The sequence below is a fragment of the Phasianus colchicus genome, chromosome 1 (genome assembly GCF_987193195.1).
Source record: "Phasianus colchicus chromosome 1, bPhaCol1.hap1.1, whole genome shotgun sequence".
In the NCBI taxonomy this organism is placed as follows: Eukaryota; Metazoa; Chordata; class Aves; order Galliformes; family Phasianidae; genus Phasianus; species Phasianus colchicus.
Genome location: NC_143436.1, coordinates 134,351,960 through 134,374,381, shown reverse-complemented (window position 1 = coordinate 134,374,381; position 22,422 = coordinate 134,351,960). Strand labels below are relative to the sequence as shown.

Below are 22,422 nucleotides of genomic sequence, written 5' to 3'. Positions count from 1 at the left end.
CAGTCCTTGTTGCTTCTTTCTTTCTCATCCCTCGTCCTGGCATTCACATCTGTGAAGCTGTACAGTGAACCAGTTGAGGGGAAAGTGATCCTCTTAAACCTTTATATTTACTTGTTTTCACTGCGTTAGTTTTCAGTCAATTAATTTCTTGGTCTGGTTTGCTGTGCAACCACACGGACCTGCTTTGCTGCATTAGAGCTGGTGTCAGCTCCAGGGCAGGGAGGGGATGCAGTTGGGCCATCCCTTTGCACGATGCTTGAACCTTATCAGCTGTAGCACCTGTACCAGTTGCATGCTTATTCTCTGTCCATACTCACTTGTATACATGCCCAAGCTTCGTGGCAAATGTGTTCTTACTGAGGATATGTTTGGGATGTTTGCGCAGAGTAGGAAGGGTATGGAGATGGGAACCCAACATACAGCCATACAGAAGGTGACGCTAGTTGGAAATGTCTCTACAGTTAGTTTGGAGGCAGAGTTTCAGGCCTGTAGAAATGAGGAAGTATTGCCTCTCAGTGCACCTTGGAGCATTTTTAAACTTTAATCCCAGTTGTGGAAGCTTTAACCTGTTCACATTTGGGTGAGAATTCCACCACCTGGCAGCCATATTCCAGCTCTCCCGAGGCTTTTCTGGCACGCAAAGGTTGAGAGCACCCAGGCTGTTAGGGATGGGTGGAAGCTGGCTGGGCTGCTGGGCACTAGGTGCCAGTTCCTCACTCCAGGCTGTGGGGTGGATGGATGCCAGCAGCATTGCTGAGGTGCTGGTAATGGGTTTGGTGCTGTTTAATATCTTACAATCTTGATGAGCGAATGGAGTGTGCTGTTCGCAGGTTTGTGTGTCATCAAGCTTGGAGGGGGAAGGAATGTTTGCAGGGCTGCCACCCTGAGGCTCAGGCTGGCAAGTCTTGTGTGCTTTAGCTAAGGCAAATACATCTGGGACAGAATAACCTCGTGCAGCAGGACAGGCTGGTTAGACTGCAGCACTGCAGGAAAGACACAGCCGTCCTGGTGGACAGGCTGAATGTGGAGCTGCTTTAGTTTTTCTGCAATTCCCTGAAGTTTTATGCTCAAGCTAGATTTCCATCTTAAAACATATTAGACCGTAGGATAGGACTTGAGATGTTTATAGTCCATGCAGTCTAAGAGCAGTTCATGAATGTATGGCTGCTAAAGCCATGATGTGTGCTCGCTGGAAGTTTGCCTGCTATGAGGATGGCAAGTGGACATAATTTGAAGACTGCGTGCATTTTGTTTAATGAGTGGCTTCTGGGATGTTCTGTAACTGAAGTTCTGTATGTTGTTTTCTGCACGTAGTATATTCATTCAACCAGAACTACAGTAGAGGGAGAAAAAGCTTGGTGCTTTTTTTTTTTTTTTCCCTTTGCTTAAGTGTCATGACAGAAAGAGCAGGTGACATCCCATATGTGAATATGGAATCACTCTTGTAAGATAGAATGCAGAGATTGCTTACAGACTGAGAGGAATATATTTCAGGAAGGAAGGGAAGAATCACCTTTTTTTCCATTACATAAAAGTGAAAACGTAATGATTATGCAGCTGTGCTTTTTAGGTTACTCTATCTGAAATTAGGTTACTGCGTTTAGCACACACTACTGCTTCTTTTAACTTTCTTGTAACCTTTTTGTCTTCCAGCTTCTTGCAAGTGTTCACTGATAGCACAGCGAGCAGAGCTCTGTACATCAATGAAAAACTACCAGCAAGCTCTCCATGATGCAGACATCCTCTGCCGAAGCAAACCCCACTGGCCTGCGGTATGGTGCTTGCATGCTGCAAGGAAAAAAATTCTGACTTCTTGTTCTCAGGACTTCTCTCTGGGGGGCAGATGGCACTGGTGAGGTCATTGTTGGGTGAATATTGTGGTGTTATCAGGACTGGAAACACAGACTGGAAGCTTGTTCCTTTACAGGATGAGTCTGGAAGGTCCTTAGCATGGGATTTCTCTGGTGGGCATCCAGTGATGTGATTTTGTTTGTGCTAGTGCCAATTGATCTGTTAGAGCTTGTGCTGTAGCTTGGAGCAGAATCGCATTCAGAAGTCATCAGTGGCATGGGATCACTTTTCCCTTTTGACAGGAAAAGTGGAGTGGCTTTGCCAGCCTCCTAACAACAGTGTCTTTCTGAGGAGTATCCCAGACAGTATTTCAGGATTTACTCTTTTTTTTCCTTCAATACTGAGTTCATACATCAGATTCCTGCCCGTGTGACATAGTGATTCATATTGGTGTGGGGTTTTTTCCCTAACAAATGAGGTTCTTGGAGCAGTCTGAAGCAATCGTCAGAAACAATGTTAAGGTAAAAAGGGAAGGAAGCACATGGTGCCCGCAGTTGATGCCTGAAGTCAGGCTGGATATCCCAACAGCTCACCCTGCCTAGGATTACACTTCTAGTCAGTTCCTCACCTGTCACTGGCAGAACAGCAGCACAGCTTTGACCAAATGAAGTCTCCAGACTGAGAGATAGGGTGGCATGGGTTGTAGGCAGGGGTGTAGAAAGACCTTGGATTTTCTTTGGCCTTATGAAGAAGTCTGAGATGTTGCATAAGCCCATTGGTGTGGCAAGCCTTAGCACAGAAGCTGCAGCTTGGTCTCTATTCAACTAGGTAGGATGAGCAATGAGGTGCCATCTGATGCATCTAGCTTCTGACAAGTTAGATAATCATCTCCTGAAGATATCTGTCTTGTCACCCATTAAAACCTTTTCTATTTGAAGGAAAATGATAATCTAACCCCCACCTCCAATTCTACTCTTTAAAATTTGACTTTCTATTTAGGATCGTTTTCTAGTCAAGGCAAGAATTCATCTTGAGCAGTGTCATTTGTGTTTCTGTGCAAAGGGAGACAAATGAATTAAGCACATTCAAATGTTTTCTTGGAGTGTCTTGTCTGTTTGCCTTGCATCCATGGAAATGTGATGTGTGTCTGTCGTAGGCGGATAAAGATTTTGTTAATCGCATCTCTGAAGAATGCTAATTGAAAATGAAAGTTGTCATCATGGCATACCAGCAGTATCACAGATACGTTTTGCTTGTGTATGTCAGAATTTCCATAGAAGTTTTGGCGATCCCGAATTAGCATTATTCAGGAATTCTGCTTTGTTTTGTATCTTGCACTGTTTCATTCAGTGACAAAGATTAGAACAAACGTGTAGCGCAAAAATCCACCATAAAATAGAGCTGTTCTGGAAGCACCTCCTCGGGGGGTGAGCATTCACCTACCAGAGACTTTTGGCTTATTGCTAATAGAAATTTAATGTCTTACTGAGTTCCTAAAGCTCTTGGGTCCACTGTAGCAGTTAGAACAATAGGCCAGTTTATTTTCAGTTGCTGAAACCACGTCCTTGGCGTCTGTGAGGAAGAAATTTCCAGTTGTACTTTGCAAGTGGCAGAGAGAATTAGATGCCTTCTCTGAAGCTGCTTGGGGTTCTGGCTAGATTTTACCCCTCAGATCTGATGCTTTACTTGACACTGTGAAAATAGAAAATGGAAGGCAGCAGTGGTCTTGTAAGGTCTGTTATTGCTGGGCATAATTTTTGGTGTTGGATCTTTAGATACTTCTTCCACAGACAGCCCAGATCAGCCCTCAATTTGTGGTGTGGATGAGGAAATTACTCTCTTATTTGGAAAATTGGAAGGCACCAAACTACCTTGTAGCTTTTCCAGGGCAATGGAGTAAACTTGTCTGCAGTGTCAGGATGATTTGGAGCTCTGGAAAAAAAGTTTAGAGAGGCTGTGCAAGCATCAAAATAAAAAGGTCAGGGTCAGGCCTCTGCAGTATCTCTGCTCTTATCATATTCAGAAAAGAAACATGCAGATCTTGATGAAATGTCTCCAGCATGCTAACTGCATCCCAGTTCTCAGAAGCTGAGAGACATTGCTTGGGAACCAAATCAAGCTCTTGCATGCTCCTTGGATTCAGCCTCCTGTTGGGAAATATGCTTTCTGCTTGCTGGAATAAACAGGCTGCTCTCTTCTGTATTTTGGGAAGTAGTCAAATTTACCTGCTCAGTCCTCATCTCAGGAGATGGCTGCATACTAAGACTTCTTGTTTGTGACATACAGTGACTAGTCTTTCCTACACAGTGTCTGTTACTTTATTTTGCTATAAGCGTCCTCTTTTTCTCCCAGACAGTGGAGAGGTACAGATCATAACAGGCCTAACTTGAAGGGCTGCATTGAAAGGTTGAGGGAAGTTTACCTGCTGGATAAGATTACCTGATCTTTTTGCAAGAGCATGAGGAACAGAAAAAGACATCTGCTTATCTGACCAGTCTCTCAGCCTTCAGCACAGCCTGAAGATAATTGTGTGAATCAGAGGTGGACTAGTATTCATATTCAAGAGCAGATGTTTACAAACGCATTTAGTTTCTCTCCGTCTTGAAGGAAATAATTTCCGGAGTCAGATTTGAACTGCAAATTGACATCCACAGGGAAATTCAGAGGTGAGGCATTCCTCTCTCACCACTAATAAGCAAAGTAGGACTTGTCTCTAAGCTGATTTCTTTTACTTCAGCCATGGGTGTGTCACTCCAGGATGTGAAGATGTGATGAGCTAAAAGGTTTCAGGTTAAACACTGTCAAGTTGCCCTACATTTGTAATATATTGGTATCTTCTACCCAAATAAAATAGGACAAGACACTGAGCAAAAGTGAGTATCCTAATCCTGAAATCTTTGGCTCCTTCCAGTGCTGCTGCCAGCCTGCCCAGTGTTTTCCATGTAACTCCGTTACTGTTCAGACTGTCCTGGTACAGGGAACCCTTCTCTGGGCTACAGGGAGCCCTGTAGGATATGTTGTGATCTGAGTCCCCAGGGAGACAAACAGCCCTCCTTACTCTGTGTCAAGTCCCCCTTGCTGAGGAAAGAAGCAGTGTCTTTGGCTTGGGGATGCTTTGCTGCAGCACTGGGGGTGTTTTGTTTAGCAGGAGGGAATGGCTTTCTCATTCTTCTTCTGCAAAATGGAGGGAATGGCCAAGTTTGTGTGCTGGTGTCTTACTGTCACTTCAGAAATAATCTCTAGATTTGTACGTTTTCTTTGTGCGAACAGGGTCATTATGTGAAAGCAAAAGCTCTTTCTGGATTGGAAAGGACTGAGGAAGCATTGAAGGAGTTTCTCTATTGTGTTGCCTTAAATCCTGAATGGAGCTCAATGAAGAAAGAAGCCCAGAAGGTATCAAATGTGTTTACTGTTTGCTTCTAGGCCATTACACAGCTCTGTAGAGGTGCCTCCGTCAGAGATAGTGTATTTGTAGGTTGGACCACTGCCATTTGTGGATGCTTGCAGTGTGTCAGCAGGATTTGAGTACACCTGGATTCCATAAGCTCAAGGCTTCTAATTTTAGTGCCCAACAGAAAACCTCCTCATGTGGGAAATGACGGGGGGTGGAGGGGGGAAAAAAACAACCCTGTAGTCTCTGTGTAACTTCCCATAAGGGGACATGGCTGTTTGCCCCTAGTCACATTCTCTTTTAGTCTATACGTGCAGCAGTTTCAAAAAAGAAGTGGGGGGTTCAGCAAGGTACTCGGTGGAGGCTGGTGAGAAGGGGAACAGCTGTACATAGCTTTTAGCCTGGGTTGAAATCAGCTTGAGTGTAGAGCAGTGACCTGCTTGGATGCAGAGGAGAACTCAGACACATCTGTATTAATCTGATTCAGTAAAAGAGCATGATCTGAAACCTTCTGAAAGCAGAGATCTGAGGATCATAGTGCAGAGGGACATCAACAGGGGAAGAAGAGAGCAGGTTGCCAGCCTCGGTGATTGTGGGGAACAAGAGGCTTTGAGAAGGGAGGTGGACCCAAGTTCCCACAGAGAGGGGGACCTTGGGATGTGCCTATGGTTGTGGTGGGCACTGCCACATGAGTTTCCTGTGGATGTTGGGGAATGTAGGATCCTACCGTTTTTGCAAGCCTCTTGGCATTCAGAAGCTACACAGTTTGTTCATCTGTGTTTGTACAAACATAAAGATCCGTGTTGTAATTGTTGTTCTTCTCTCTCTGTTTCTCTCTCTAATTGACTAGATAATGTGTGAGATGTTTTTCCCAGCCTTTGAAAATGTGCATGATAGTCTAACAGCACCTTTCTCTAGTCGAACATCCCATACAAGATTGAAACCTGCATTTTTAAGTAGCATAAACACACAGTCAGCTGCTGAAGATAGTTCTATTGCTGGGTCCTCAAAGGTATAGTAAAAAGTATTCAACATCTAAATACCAAAAATAATACAAGGATCTGTCTGATCTGTGTGATGTTGTCTTTGTCAGCACTCGTGTAGGCACTTACTTCATGGTAAGCCTGTTTTCTCCAGTTACTGTTGTATCTCTTGTTGGGACATGTTTTTTCAGAAAAAACAGGTCAAAACTCTTTGTTCAGAAAACAATGTGATGCCTTCATGTGGAGATCTGTTATTTTGTCTTTATTTTATATCTTTTCTTTTCCTCCTTTATGTCATTTATGGGATTTTAGTATGATAGAAACAGCTGCTAGACACAAGGCGTAGGGAGAGAAGTCTGTTTAATGCAACTTGAGATTGGCCTTGTTTCATGTGGACCTTTGTTCCTTTTTAAGCTCAGTATAGTTACACTGATCTATTACTGACATATATAATTAATAATAAAAAAATAAAACTTCTGCTGTGTATAACTGTTCTTACTTTCTTTAGGATACTGTGTTCAGGTTAACAAAAAACCCGTCCCAAGAATCTGATGTATTTAGAAGCACTGATTCTCCCGCTTCCCATAACGTACTGGATCGCTATTTTGAAGACAGCAAGAAGTCTTTGGGAGCTGTTCTCTCCAGTTTACCTGGGACTGGCTTAAAAAGAAAGCTGTCCAGTGATATGAGGGATATACAAAGCTTGGACATCCCCAATAAAATCCCTAAGAAAGGTTTGTGCTGTGGCTTAGGGATTTTCTTTTGTTCATGTTCAAAAACTACCTTTTTCCTCCTTCCTTTTTAGGTGTAAATGAAACATTTCCTGTATGGATTTGTAGACTAGGAAATATATTTCTGCTCTCAACAGCGTTGCTCAGATATTCCTCTCTTATTGGAACATGTAGAGTTTAAGGATGTTAAAGGCACTAAAGTTCAAATTACTATTTATGTTATTCCAGTGCAGTTTCAATTCATTCAATGAACACTGCATTTTTCTTCTCATAACTTGTAATCCGCTAACAGTTTAGTCTTTGTATTGCTGGTGTTCACGTTTTCTAAGTCTCAGAAGTATAGTGGAATGTCATTGTTTTTCTATATGAAGTAAAGATACAGTGAGCCTGGAAATTGATCTTTAGCTGGCATCAGAAAGAGTCACATGCAACTTTACATGAAATTTGCCAAGCAAACAAAGGAGCCCTTTGAAGGAGTAATAAGCCCACCCAGTTTTCTGTTGCTTGATAGCTGTGCTTACAGTTGGTATGCTTCTCAGGCTTTCAACAAAGACCTCTGAAGTGTTTTTACTACTCTGGGAAAAAATGCTGAAGGCACTATATTGCACTGAGTAGTGAAATAATTGGGAAAAGAGGCTTTTAAAATGCTGCTGTATTAGCATGCATTTTTAAAAAGAAATAAAAGCGCACACCTCCTTGACCAATCTGACTTCTGCCTTGAAATATCACAAGTGCCCAAGTGCTGCTGCTTGTCTGCCACCTCAGCAAATTACCAATTTATGGCCAGCTTCTGGTCATGGTGTTGTGCAGGGAAAAATCCTGTATTTGTCTCTGAACTGCAGACTCAGTAAATAGATTGTGAAATCCAACACTCCTCTATCTCCACAGCAAAGGGCAGAGATCGCATTTTACCCAGAACCATTAATTTCTGGTCTGTGCTAGATCCTGATGCCACGCTGCTATTTGCAGAATAAAGCAGTTAGATTCTTGCTGCTACTAAAGGCTAACATGCAAGATGTAGGTTAAAGATAACACTGTTTTTCTTTGTAGGCCACATCAGTGCCCTCTCCCCTTTCCTGTCTGTGCTGGAGATAAACCAGATGCTCAGCACAAGTTATCTTTTAACAAAATATCCAAATGTTTCAACTTAACATCAAAAAGCTGAGCTTTTTTTTTTTTTTTTTTTTCCACTGTCAAGAATTTGGTTCATAAAAAGGTCGTGAAGGCTCTGTTGCAATTCTTGCTGAGCAACAAAGGTGTGGACTGTGAAAGAAGTTGCAGAATCTGGTGAGGTATTGAAACAGGCTGCCCAGGGAGATGCTGGAGGCACTATCCCTGGAAGTTTTCAGGAAATAGGTAGATATCACAGTGAGTGACATGGCTTAGAGTGGTCACAAGCATGGGTTGACTGCTGGACTTAGATGATCTTATGAACCTTTATGATTCTATGATTAATATGCTTGCATTAATGTCATCAGAAGTCTAAGCTGATAGCTTTTGAGCTTAAATATTGCTACGGTGTTTGAGTCCTGTAATCTTTGGATGTGTTCACTACAGCAAGAAACAAGACGGACATAAATTTTTGTGAAGTAATCTGTCACTGTGTTTGCCAGCTGCATTAGCTCATATATCTCCAGTAGTTCTTCAAAGTGAAGCTGTGTGAAACCTAGGATTTCTACAGCAGGGTAGTCTAGAAGCATGCAAGCCTTTTTATACTGCTAAGAAAAATTACTCCTGCTGAGACATCTATAATAAACACTGATGAAATAGTTTAACAGTGTGTAAACAAATTAAATTCTGGACTTAACATACTTAAAAACATCTGGCCTGGCTGATGTGGGAGGTAGTGATGGTGATGGGAAAGCAACAGCAGAATATTTTCAAAACTAGACTTTGAAAAAAACAACCATTTTTGGAGAAGTAATTCGTGGGTATTCAGCTCTAAAATGCTTTCTCTGGCCATCATCCTCTGCTCTCCAAAAAACTTCCTGCCAGAAGGTCTAAAACCTAAATGGAAAATATGTTTATTTGAAACAAAGCTTCAAAAAAGAAAGGAGAGAATATAGTTATGGAAAAACAATTTAGTATTTGAAATTGCATTAATGCTAAAATATTTACTGTAATCATCACCTTAACTTCTAGATGTAGATGTTTTACCTGAAAATGCTGTCATCACTTCAAGTGAGATACCAACGACTCTTGTTGATGCGTCGGACTTTGAGTGTTCCCTCTGCATGAGGTATGGCTGTGTTGACCTGTGATTAAGATCTGAAAGCCTTTCTAGCTTCTGAAAAATGTTTTTGTGGTGTCAGAAGGGAAAGCAGCCAAAGAATGCCGAAACCATTGCTTCATTTCTTTTTCCTAAAATTTGGATTTGATAAATCTGTACAGACACAGTCTTTATTACGCATTAACTACCACTTCAAAAATGAAAACTGTTTTTATGTCTTTGGATACAAAAGCAGGAAGGGGTGAGATAGTGAAGTCTACTCCTTTGTTTCCACAGTTTAGGAGTCTGTATTGTATTATATTGTCAGCTTCAGTTTTTTTGTTCTGTGTTTTCATGTTCAGGTTGTTCTATGAACCTGTTACCACTCCCTGTGGACACACCTTTTGCCTCAAATGCCTTGAGCGTTGCCTTGACCATAATCCACATTGCCCACTCTGCAAAGAAAAGCTGTCAGAAGTAAGTATATCCTTGCCTCAGTTAATTAAAATATTCAAAGCTGTGTTCTTCTGGTAACATGTATAGGAGGTGATTCTGTGCTCTACTTGCAGAACAATGTGATAGTACTCAGCATCAAGCTGTGCTTATTTGTTCCTTGGGGAAAAGAAAAATATAAGTAGGATTTGTTGGTGCATAAAGGAATAGATACTTCCAGTATCATGCCAGGCTTATGCTTGTGGAGTACGAATTTGTTCCTTCCATCAGTCTGTATTTCTACTAGCAGTGAAGGAGGAATGGGCACTCCTTGGTCAAACCTTGTGCTCCAGTAGTCATAATGTGTCTCACAGTTGGAGTATGTCTTGGGGAGCAGTAACCTGACAGCTCTAGGTGAAAATAATATGTGTATCTTCTTCAGAAGCAGGGAGGAACTACGTGTTCTTGGTGGTAGTACAGATTCAATCGGAAGTGAAGCTAATGGGCACTAGAGTGAGCCTCATACCCTGAAGTAGTTTTTATGCCCAAAGGCTGAAGCTAATGTGCCTTAGGAAAGGGAATGGGTTGGGAGAAAGAGTTGTTACCTGACTTCTTGTTATCAGGCTTCAGAGTTGACTCTTCCTTGCAGTTCTTGGCGAGCAGAACTTACAAAAAGACCGTCCTTACGGAAGAACTGATAGTCCGTTACTTGCCAGAGGAATTATCTGAAAGGAAGAAAGTCTATGAGGACGAAATGAAGGAATTGTCAAAGTAGGCTCTCTTTTTTACTTCTGATAACTGTTAGAAAAATGTATTTTTTAGTCTGAATTACTGAAGAAGCTTTACGTTTGCTTATGAAAATGCACAAAATGAATGAATTTCTAGAACAAAGCTCTCACGATTTGTAATTTTTACATGGTTTGCACAGATAAACAACATGCTTGGATGGTAGAGAGGCACAACTATATTCTTAAAATAAAGATAATAGCTTTATTCCTCTGAATCAATATCTGCTATAAAAGTTTTAATGGGATTTCTTTAGGAACAGAAACCCTATTATGAATGTGTTATACTTCAGGTCAGTAGAAGTTCAAGGATTCGCTGCTGTGTCAGTGACGTGAAACTTACTCTACAGCCCAACGAAAAAGAAAAATAAAACATGGAATTAAACCTGGAAAAATCAAACAAGGATTAGTGCCCTTCAAACTTAAAGGACTTTACTGAGCTTTGGAATTCTCCACAGTTTGCTTTGAATGTAATTAGTACTTAGTTACTATGTTATTATAAAAAGTCATGACCAAAATATTTCTATTTGTATTTAAGCTAGATGCATCTGTATTCACACTTTGGGGGAAATTGGCTATTATTTCCTGACTTTTCGTTTATAAAACTACATTAGATTAATTGTTTCCTTAATACATTAACAAAAAGAGACTTGAAATGTACTTTTCCTGTGAAAATGACAAACCACAACCAGAGAGGCATTTAACAAAAACGAGTCTAAGGAGACCACTAGAAGTGGTGTTTTTTTATGGGTTTATGCTAAATACAGCAGTGCCCAGAAAAAAACTGAACATTTTTTTAACAATTATCTTACAGTTTGAATAAAGATGTTCCCATCTTCGTATGTACCATGGCCTTTCCTACCATCCCTTGCCCACTTCATGTTTTTGAACCTCGTTATCGCCTGATGATAAGAAGATGCATGGAGACTGGTACCAAACAGTTTGGCATGTGCTTAGCTGATGAATTGAAAGGGTAAGGAGATGAGCCAGAAGGTCCTTTGTTACAGTGTTGGCATGCTGATGGGGTACTGCAGCACAGCATACTTGTCCCCTCTGACCACTGTGGTTCCTTCCAGTCCTGTATGAACCGATACAGGAGTTGGTGACTTTTTACTTTAGTATATCAAACGTTCCTTTGGATGCAAAGATGTTATTTTTATTGCTCCCCTGTTGGATGGATAGCAAAAATACAACTCATCTTGCTACTACAAGCTCCAGAAATAGCACTGAATTGTGTGTGTGGTTGGAAAGCTTTCTAGCCTGTTTGTTCTAGTGAAAGCTGACAGTGTGGATGAGGTTGCTCTTCTATCTGCTCATTTAAAACAAAAAACATACACAAAAAACTAAACCCAAACGTTGCATAGCTTTTTTGCATGGGCAGAATCATTTGAGACAAGGTGTACAATTGGCTGAGAAGCCCGTATTGCTACTGAACACTGAATGTTGATGTTTGTCTTCACTGCTGTGTTGCAATGTCTAAGCTCTGCAGTGAGTGGGTTACATTGTCTTTGTATATGATCCTGCCTTTAATTCTTTTTTGTAAATTCTGACACTAGTGTGATTCCACTTCCCTGTGTGGAGATGAATACTAATGATTAAATAAAAGTCTAGATGAAAGGGAAAAGGGATAAGCAGATAATCTTGGGGGAAAAAAAAAAAAAATGAGGTGGTCTGAAGAGACATTTGTCTTATGAGATGTGATAGGAAGTTGTTTACTTCAGAAGAATGATGTAGAATTGCCAGTGTGGGAAGTCTTAAGAATACATTAAGCATCCTCAGGAGCAGCCCTTTTGTAGGTGACCATGGCTGGAGCTGAGAGGAGGGCAGTCATAACCAGGTTTGGCAGCCTTTCCTTCTCCAGTTCAGGGATGTTTTTTCTCTTGGATGAGAGGACGAAGGAGGCAGTAAGAATGCAGGAGTTGCTTCAGCTGGCTCTGCCTGTGCTCCGTGCCATTTGACATGCTGTCGATGGTGCAGTCCCAGTGGAGTTCAGATCCTGACAACAGCTGTCATGCTGTGATCCATTACAGTCTTATTATCAATTTTCTGGAAGCAAATATGTTTAAGAGTGAGGAGAAAAGGACCCTGTGGCATCAGTGATAATTGATCCCTGCACATCTAGGAAGGCTTAGTACAGAGGGATAAGGGGCTACAATCCTAAAAACGCACACTTATTTGATAGTGCCAAAAAGGGTGTTTTAAAATGCAACTAGTATGGTTAGGTACAGTTAGCATGCTCTGTCTGCTTAGAGCTACTGAAATAATTAAACATTTTAAGCATGGTGCCTTCCAGTTAAATGAAAAACACTGAAGTGCAGGAAGCCTTTATTTGTAGTCACCTAGCAGGCTGTTGTGGTTTCTTACGCAAGTAAAGAAATAATTTTGTTTGTTCAAAATTGTGAAATCTAATGAGAATAAGAAAGTAGGGAAACTTGTTTTGCCTCATCTATTGAGACAAGAGTATAGAAGGCTGAGATTCTTACCTCCCTTGAAAGACACGGTGACAAGTCATATTAAGTTCATTACCTTCCTCTGCTTTGCTTGTCCACTTAAAATTAAAACTTGGAGAAGAATTGTTTATAAGCTTTTAAGATGTGTCAGTACATTTTATACTCATGGCCAGGTGCTTTCTTGTCTCTCTTTGATCAAAGTCACTTTCCATCTCAAAGTAACTTCTCAAAGAATGACAAAAAAACATCACTTGCAGATGAATTTTTGAACTTGATATGAGTGCCATTAAAATCCTTTAAAAAAAAAAAAGGGTTTGTAACTGTTTAAGTAGTGCTCAATCTGATCTTTCAGTAATAAATTCAGTTGTTGTAATCTCAGTGGTCAAGCACACAGAGCTTAGTGGTGTGCAGCTGTATGCTTCTTGCTCTTCCTCAGTCTGCACAGTACAACGGCCAGAAGAGAATGGCTGTTCACAGCAGTCACCTTTTTTCCTCCCTAAACCTTGAATTCCAGTGGAATAGAAACAAGAGTCATTTCCCAGCAGTGTTGCTGTTTCTTCATTACTCTGATTGAACAAATGGCCAAGCCCTGCTATAACGAGCGTTTCCCCGATGAAACAGTTTTTGGATCCTATAGGGATTTGTTATCTTGAGATCAGGGTTGGTACAGTGCATTCTCTTGGTTAGCAGTAAGCTGAGGTACAAGGCTGCAAACACTGGCAGATCAGAGTATCACAGTGAGGAATTGTTGTGTGATCAGCTTCCATAATGAACTAACTAAAGCACAGGTGCAGAGTAGATAAGGCTAATTAATTTAAATAAAATTTTGTTGCATGCTGCTTTCCAGAATGCAATTAAAATTTGTGCTTCAAATATAACAGATGCAATTGTGCTTTTATAAGGGGGCTATTTTATTTTGGTTAACTTAAAGGATACGGGGGCAAGAAGAATCTTGCTCTGTAGAAACCTTTTCCTCCTAAAGCCTGTAATCCTCTATTTACACCTCACAGTAGGGGGGATTGCCCTGCTAGCCCTGCATTTGTGTCTTGGTTCCTTGACTTCCATTTGGTATCTTTACCCATCTTGTTTTCTTTGCAAAGCAAGTGAATTTGCCACAAGCAGCTGGCAACTCACTACTCCATTTAGCTTTCCTGTCCCTTCTCTACCTCCCTTAAATACCTAGGCTCTGAAGGTGCTGCTGCCTTGGACCTCCAGGGAAGGAAAAAAGGGTGGGGGTTGTGTGGCTTATGTGCATAAGCAGAAATGTATTGTCACCAAAGCAAGGACCTCTTTCAAATTGAAAGTGGTGAATTAGGCCCAGTATTTGTCCTGATGTATATAAATGCTTGTTGATGATTTCCACTTTTATACCCTTCTGTCATTTCAGATTTGCAGATCATGGCTGTATATTAGAGATCAGGGACGTAAAGTTTTTTCCTGATGGACGCTCAGTTGTTGATACAGTTGGTGTCCGTCGTTTTAGGGTCTTAAGCCATGGCCAACGAGATGGATATAACACAGCAAACATCGAATATCTTGAAGATAAAAAGGTGATCTATGGTGCAAAGTTATTCATACCCATGTATTGCTGGATTCACTTAAATAGCCTTTCCTTATTGCATTTCAAGTTAGCTATGCATTATTTTTTAATCGATATCATTATAAATACCGTAGCTCTATTTTGACAACCGTGGAACAAACTTAGCTTGTCTCTTACACACTTCCCTTTCTTCCTTTCTATCCTTACAATTATCTCCACTTGAAGTGTTGCACTGCTTTCACGAATCTCTTACGTAGCTTCTGATACCCAGGTCTGTTATGACAGTTAGGTGAGCTCAGAGTAGTGTTTTAAAACTGGTAAGGGCTTATCACCCATCTAAGAACACCTCTGTTAGTAGAGAATTGGCTATTCTCTTTGTCCGCTGAACACAGGAGATCAGTGTGTAGTTTGGCAGACTTCTATGACTTCCCAGCTCTAGTTTGCAGAACAGCTCCTCAAACAAATGTAGGAGTCCATTATTAAAATGAGATCTTTGTGAGATACAGTTACTGTGCCTGTACAAACATCCATCAAAGTTGACAGAGACCTGAGAATTGCCAGGAGGGGAGTAATTTTACAAACAAGTCCTCTTACAATATCTGCAACAAGTGAAGTGCTTGTGATGGGTGTTGGCCAAAGTGTGAATTTTTGGCCATAACTTAATTATGGCACCTGGACCGTCTTCAGAGCACATCTGTAAAATCTTGATCCCTCTTAACATTGAACTTAGTAATCTTATGCCAATTGATGAAATCCATTCTGATCTTGCAGATCTTCAGCACACTTTCATGGTTGAAGTGTGAGTCTGTAAAATCCAGGTAGGGCTCTTGCAACTTGTACAGGATGATGCAGTGTTGTTTACCAGGCAGGGCAGACATGCTGTGGGGTGCTTCCCCATCATGGAAGCTCCAAGTATGTAATCTTTTCACAGTGTTTAGATCCCCAGAGAAGGGTGGTGGAGGTTATGTATGTCAAGGCATTGTTTTCTAGGTGGTGCCAGAGACTCACCTCTTTATTATTAGAGTGAGATTTACCTTGTCTCACTTCAGAGGCTGATGTCTGAGTTCAGTGCTATACATTCCTGTTACAGTCAGTGATGAGAAGTCTCAGTCCAAAGCTGCCTGTTTATCTGCTCTATTGTGGATATCTACCTTAAGATGAAATTAATTAACCGCTAGAGCTGTTCCTCCTCACCTAGAAGGGGCAACCAGAGTAGCTGGCTCAGATATGTGTCTGAGTAACCCAGAGGAAGTACACCATTGGTCTGTACAGATCTAAAAGAAAACGAACAGCAATAATTTGCAGTGTTGTTTTTTTGCTGATGCTTTTTTCCTTTTCCCTAATGGCTAATAGCCAGCCCTATGCAACTAAAGCACTCTTTGCAAGGGTCTTTTTTTTTTTTTAATGGCTATTCCTGGTACTGGGAAATCGTTCACTTTCTCTGCTTCCTGCCTGCACGTTTCTGCCCTCCTCCACTTTCTCCTTGGCTGTTCTACCATGACCTTAACACTTTTAGGAAGTATTGCTGGTTTCTAAACGCTGTAGAAACCCTATGCTTGTGCTGAGTGGCAGTAGGAGTTCTTGAATTTTACCAGACAATATAAGAAAGTTCAGAGGTCATTTAGTGACAGGGACTTAAGGTCGTGGGTTTGAAATAATTGATATGATGTTCTGGGATTAGAAAGCAGATTCTTCTGTTGTGCCAATATTTTGGTTATTAATGAGTAACTTCTCTAGGAAGTGTCATCTCAGAACATGTAGGGGAGGTTCCATCATCCTGGTTTGAAATATGAGAGTTGGGTACAGTTTGCCTAGATGTGGACAGTTGAACAGCTGCAGTCACTGCATTATTATGCTTCACTTGCTTCTGGCAGAGCATGTGAACTCCATAGTACCAAACTTGTTTTGTTCCATCTTCTTTTAACAATAAGGTTGAAGGACCAGAGTATGAAGAACTTGTCCGTCTTCATGATTCAGTTTATGATCAAGCTGTTGCCTGGTTTACTTCTCTTAAAGACAATATGAAGGTGCAAATTCTCAATCATTTTGGGTCCATGCCAGGAAAAGAACCAGAGCCGCAGGTAATAAATCTTTAGTATTCATTCATAATTATTCTTTATTTATTTTTTTACACAAAGCTATTTTCTCATAGAGGTTTTTTGCTGTATTTTTGTGCATCCTCAGCTCCTCTCATTTACCCAATTTTGTTCTATTTGCATGAAACTTAGAAAGCAATAATCATCAGTAAAAGTTGATACATGAAGAGATCAGCCTTAATGGAGCAAAAAGACAAAGAGAATAGCTGAAATCAAATGCTTAGTAGCTACTTTTAGTTTTGTGATGCATTTCTGAACAAAAGGAATGTGGGAAGGAAGGTACTGGTCTTCATCAGGCAGTGTTGGTTAATACATGATTGTCTTTCCATTCTCTTACAGAGCAACCCCAGTGGTCCTGCCTGGTACTGGTGGCTCTTGGCAGTGTTGCCTCTGGAGAACAGAGCTCAGCTGGCTATATTGGCTATGACCTCCCTTAAAGATCGTCTTATTGCCATCAGACGCGTCTTGATATTTGTGACTCGCAAAAGACCTAGATAACATGATCTTCAGTTGTAAATGAGCACTGAAAGCATCTCACGACTGGTTGTTTGTGGGGGGTGAGAGGGGAGGGGTTGTTTTTTTTTTTTTTTAAGATTCTTTCAAAAATGAACAGCCCTTTCTGACTGTGTCCAGCATCCATCGATTGCATCGGTTTGTTATCCTGGGTATTTACCAAACCTTGCACTCTTCTCCTGTTGTCCCAGTGAAATCTGAGCCTCTACAGAGCTGTGCTACAGTTAGAACGTAGTTGATAAATGTGGATAAATTGCTTCAAAATACTATGATAGAGTTAATGTTTATAGCCTGCAAGAGAGTTAAGTACTAGAGTAGCACCGCTGGCCTACATGTGATTTGGATTTCCGCTTAGTAGGAAAAGGAAACTGGACAGTGAATTATTAAAGAGGTGTTTCCTAGACTTTCTTGAAGGTAGTGAACAGAAGAGGAGCTGCGCTTCCCGGCCGAAGTATACATGAAGACTATAACGAGCAGTATGCTCTGTTAGTGAACTGGTAGACAGTCCATCATACACCCACATCTCTCTCTTTCAGGAAATATAAGTCTGCGAGGAAAAAAAAAACACCTAAGCAGTTTGTGGTCAAGGCATCTGAGGATGTTCATCTGAAAGAATAATAGCTACTGAATAAATACACTATTTAGTAGCCTTAGGTAATCCCTTGCGTTGTGATATATGTGTTGTAGCAGATTGAGTATGTACAAAATGCTTGGAAGGGTGTACTTTGGATTATTTGAAAAGAAAAATCAAAGTAGACCTAGCTGGTCTTATCACTAAATTGAGATCATACCAGCTCTCTAAACTATGATGAACGCTGCTGTGAAATGATTTCACTCCAAGTACTAGGAAGGCAGACTGCAGTTTTTTTTGAACGAGTGTTCTGCAAGTGGGACTGGCAAGGATAGAATACCATTTCCCATTTACCTGCAGTGTCATGCCAACCTCGTGGTACATTGGAATGATCTCTATTGAACGTGTTTCAAACCGAAAGTATTGTAGCTTAGTACCCGTTGCTGTATGTGTTGGAAATCAGTCCATGATAACACCATGAACAGAGGCACGAACCGAACACTATAAAGGCAAGTCTCAATGCAAGCTCAAGTCAGGTGTTAACCTTCATTTGTGTTATTGATTTTTATAGACTGTTTTGTTAATATCTAACTTTGATAGCTCTGAAATTGCTTCTCAGTCAAATGATCAACATTTTACTCAATTGCCAATGAAATAACAGTGTTACCAGTTCAATTGGCGTAATTTCCTGTAAGCATTTCCTAGAATTGATAGTACCAACAGGAAAAAAGTTGACTTGAATCCTAACGTGCTGCAAGTATAGCAAGTTCGATTTAAAGACTTACTCATGTGCAGAAGTCTGGTAAGATGAAATGGCTGTTTACCTAAATGGTCAAAGTGCCTGGTTTCTTTTTTAGTTCTTTTTCCTTACTTGTCAATGAAGATGTATTTAAACCTTTTTTGTTTCAATTTGCACATGAGTTCTGGAAGAAAACTGCATTGAACTGCAGTAATTAACATATATTACCTACTCTCTTTGGGTATTGTAGTAATAACCTGTGTGGTCTGGGAAACAAAAGTACTGAGTTTTTTTTCCTTTCAGCAAATGGCTACCACAAATGGTTTCTGTAACATACCCTGAATGTACTGTAACTGCCTCTACCTTGAACACGCCTTTTCTATTTAAATAATTTGTAAGTATATTCTCTGAATTGTGAAGTGACAACCAATGATGTAATAACCTCTACAGTAGCCTTCTACAAGTTCTGCTACCATCACCAAAATACTAAAAATTCAAGTTGAATGCATTTCCTCCAGGATTTGAAGATGCCGAAGAAAAAGCATTGAAATATAAAGTAATTTCCAGAGAATTGTTCTGTGTATAGGAGAGGAAATGCCAGAAGTCAGTAGGTCTTCAGCCCACTGTCAGCTCACCTACCGAAGGGTGGTTTTGCAAACTAATTCTTAGACCGGAAGATGGACTGTGTTTGATCTTGCAATCCTTTCTGTTCAACTTCCTGTTCTTCCCATCCCTTTCCATGCTGTGTATTTCTCCTAGATTCAGTCATCTCGCTCCTTCATGTGTGTGGCCTAGTTTTGAGTATTAGTAGTTTGGCTGCAAGGGACGCTGATGGTATTGTGTATTGCTGGTCCCTGATCTTCCATGTGCTTAATTTTGCTTTTAGGAGTGTGTTTAAGAAAAAAAAAAAAAAAAAGAAAAAAATCAAGGTGCTAGTTAGTGTCTTTTTGGCTTTGCCTCAGTATCTAATGTGAATATTCTTCATTGCAAAAGTGATTTTTCAAGATATCTACTGTCGAGGTACTTCTAACAGGAAATCCTACAGAACAAAAGAGGTTGTTTACTGCTGTTCTGTAATGTGTAAAGAGACATTTTACATGGAAAGTGACATTGCTGTGTTCATGAAGGCCTGCATAATTAATGAAACGATCGTTATCAACAAGAAAGCTGAATTGTAGGGGGATTTTTTTTTAGTCGAGGTTTTTGAGTACATCAGTAACAGTACGTTTTGGATAACTGATACAACTTCAGAATTGTCTGTCTATGGATGCAGATAATCATATTAGCAGCCCAAAGCTGACATTTCTTCCAAAACACTGAATGCTGATCAAATAGCAAAGCTTTAAGAAAACAAAAAAGTCACCACTACCCTTTGGTACTTGCTTCCTACGGGTGAGTACCAGTGCCATTGTTACCAAATTCTCTCTGCCATATAGTCTCTACAGCATCCAGTAGTACCTCATTGGAACAGCTAGCTATCTCGTTCCTCTCTTGGCTGGAGGAAGTGTCTGCGTTACAGCCGTTCTGCGCTTTTGTGTAACTCGTCACCAAGGTACCTATGGAAGCACGGAGCTGAGCTCCTGGAAAAAGTAGACAGGATTTGTTGCCTTTCTAGCTCATTACACTTTTCTTGCTTGCTGTCCAAGCAAGGATGCTGGGGTATATGATGAGTCTTTTCACTGTGGTGAATGTGGCCCTTCTTTATACATCATAAAGAGGCCAACAACAAAAAAAAAAAAATCCCTCTACCTCTACACCTGTTGTTCACCTGTAAAGCTTCAAGCTACAAAATAATATATATTTTAACCTTTTTTTGTCTTTTAGAAGCATACTAATTGTTTGCCACTGAGGCCTTTTATCTACTGTATTTTAATATGTTAATTTGATAGTCATCGAGATCTCTTTGTACTTCTAACCTGTAGATCTTGTCATGTTTCTTACTGCTCCTCTTTCCTTGTTCTCCAGTCCACTTTTAAATTGATAATAGAAACCTGTACATTCTCTATTCCTATTACATTTTACACTAGTGGAACTGGTATTTTGGTAGCGCCTTAATTTTGCAGTTGTGAAATGATTGTATCAACTCTTATCTGGGGCTTCTGACCAGATTTAAATGAGTATGTTTAATGTAGATAAACTTGAAACCATTTTTTTACTGTTTTAAAGCTAGTTACAAAGTGGAATGTGTACATATGTATAAATATAAATTATTAATCTTCACCTTTTTGTATCTAGTAAATACCGGAGAAGTTCATGTTCTAACCACATTTGACACTTCTTGTTGCATAAGCAAAGCCAAAACTTTTTTTAAAAATTGCAATGTTCATTTCATGTATATTTGCAATATTCATGGGAAATGTATTTAATTTATGTGATATTTGGAATAAAACAGAATGACTTTATAAGCATGTGAGTTTATGGGAAAGCTTTATCCCTTTGTCAGTGTCTTTGAAGGGAAAAATTTGGGGGCTATGGCTACCTGTACAAAAGTTGTATTACAAATTTCATTTCATACAGTTGTGGATGTGAAGTGCTTCTCATTTTTGCAATGTGCCACTTGCTCTGTAGTGCTTCTGGCTTTCGGCTGCAAGGTCGGAAGTATATGGTCTGGAGTTCGGGGAAAATGACACTAGTCCCCCTGGCTACTGAAACGCGGGCAGCAAAGAAGCGAGAGAAACTGTGAAGAGTCAGAAGGCTTTAGGGCTACACTTCTCATGTCTGCAGTGCAGATGTACTCTCAAATATTTGGTATTTGCTGGCATGGCTCCGCACCTCCCGTCCTATCCCCTAGTGAGGAACTTTTTTTCTCAGCTGCACGGTTCCCAGAGTTGCTATTCAGTGTTCAACACTTTGAATCCCCAAGATGTGATGCTTCAGTCAGCAACATTTGCTATCTGTTATCGCTGCCACATATGCATTTACTGTCACTGAACAGAAAGAAGTCACTGAGTGTTGATATCAGAAAGAAACTGATAGTCTGATTCCCTGACAAGTACCTGGGGAAGAAGACGGCCTCACAGTTTTAAGAAGCAAACAGCACCTGAGAAGCAATGATGAGATGTTGCAATTCATAGGTGATTGCATTTTAAGGGCTTTAGACCCATTGTGAGTGTAATGGAGGAGTCTGTAGGGGGATCACAGTAGAGTTTGATGAGGCTTTGAGCCTGGGGGTGTGCAAGCAAGAGGTGGGTGTCAGAGGGAACAGGTCTCCAAAGAACTTGGGAGTGGTGATGAGCCCATCAAACTTGTACAGCTACGCAAAGACCTCTGGCCTTGGCACCAGCATGCCTCAGTGACCTCTTGATCTACCTGAATGGGACTGACTGGAGGCTTAGAGGAAGCACAGCAAGCAAGATGTTGCTGAGGATTATAAAAATGACCATGCCGAAAGAGCAAACAAGGAGTTACACTGCAGAGGTGCCGTAGGCTGTAACCTATTGAGAGGAGGTGCTGATAAGTATCAGCTTTGCTGGCCTTGACCCCCAAAGGGTGGTAATCCTCATGTGGACTCCTGTTTTGCCTCAGGACCAGGCCCACCTGACACAGTTGCTTGTATTGCCACAGCAGCTGGCCTCAGGGCCAAGGAGCATACCTGCTAACGTGTTATATGCACTTGTGGAGATGGATCCTCGGTGCGTGGCAAGGCAAGAGATGTGTCCCAAATATGTAAGCACAAAACAATACAGAGATTTGTGGGGCAGCCAGGGGGTAACAGGGTGCTGAAGGAGCTCGTAAGGTGGAATGGAGGAGAAGACCATTTCAGGAGTGGGAAGTGACAAGGAAGGGGAGAAGTCACAAGGTGCCTTTTGGTTTTGTAGCTGCTCAGATGAGAAATGGATATTTAGACCTGAAAGTAACTTGTTAGATTTTTATTTTCTTGCGTGTATTCTTAGTTAGGAGATAACTGAGATGCAGAAAGGCCTTGTATCAAATGATGCTAATTTCCCTGAGCCCTAGAGTGATACCTCCCTCGGAGCATGTAAACTTTAGTACCGTGTTACCCTGTTAGCATTGCTTTCTACTTCATCAAATCATGAACCCAAAATAACTGGTTCTGTCAAGCAGACTCAGTTCTTCACTTACATTTGGAAAGCCAAATACTTGCTGGAAGCTGTTGACTATTCAGGCATAGAATTAGAAAAATGAGTAATCTGGACCAAAAAGTATGAGGCCAAGTGTCTTGGAGGGTGG

The 22,422-nt window shown here is 40.8% G+C and overlaps 1 protein-coding gene across 1 annotated transcript in view; it reads left to right on the top strand.

Annotated features, from left to right (window-relative positions):
* LONRF2 (LON peptidase N-terminal domain and ring finger 2) overlaps window positions 1–17,951 on the top strand; it is a 31,274-nt gene extending 13,323 nt beyond the window's left edge. The window contains exons 2-12 of the mRNA XM_031605216.2: window positions 1,654–1,772; window positions 5,062–5,184; window positions 6,033–6,194; window positions 6,674–6,899; window positions 9,039–9,135; window positions 9,468–9,582; window positions 10,187–10,308; window positions 11,137–11,295; window positions 14,160–14,322; window positions 16,244–16,393; window positions 16,748–17,951. Of these exons, the coding sequence (XP_031461076.2) occupies window positions 1,654–1,772; window positions 5,062–5,184; window positions 6,033–6,194; window positions 6,674–6,899; window positions 9,039–9,135; window positions 9,468–9,582; window positions 10,187–10,308; window positions 11,137–11,295; window positions 14,160–14,322; window positions 16,244–16,393; window positions 16,748–16,906 (1,595 nt within the window). The 3' untranslated portion in view covers window positions 16,907–17,951. The remainder of the gene's footprint in view (window positions 1–1,653; window positions 1,773–5,061; window positions 5,185–6,032; window positions 6,195–6,673; window positions 6,900–9,038; window positions 9,136–9,467; window positions 9,583–10,186; window positions 10,309–11,136; window positions 11,296–14,159; window positions 14,323–16,243; window positions 16,394–16,747) is intronic.
* Window positions 17,952–22,422: the final 4,471 nt, after the last annotated feature.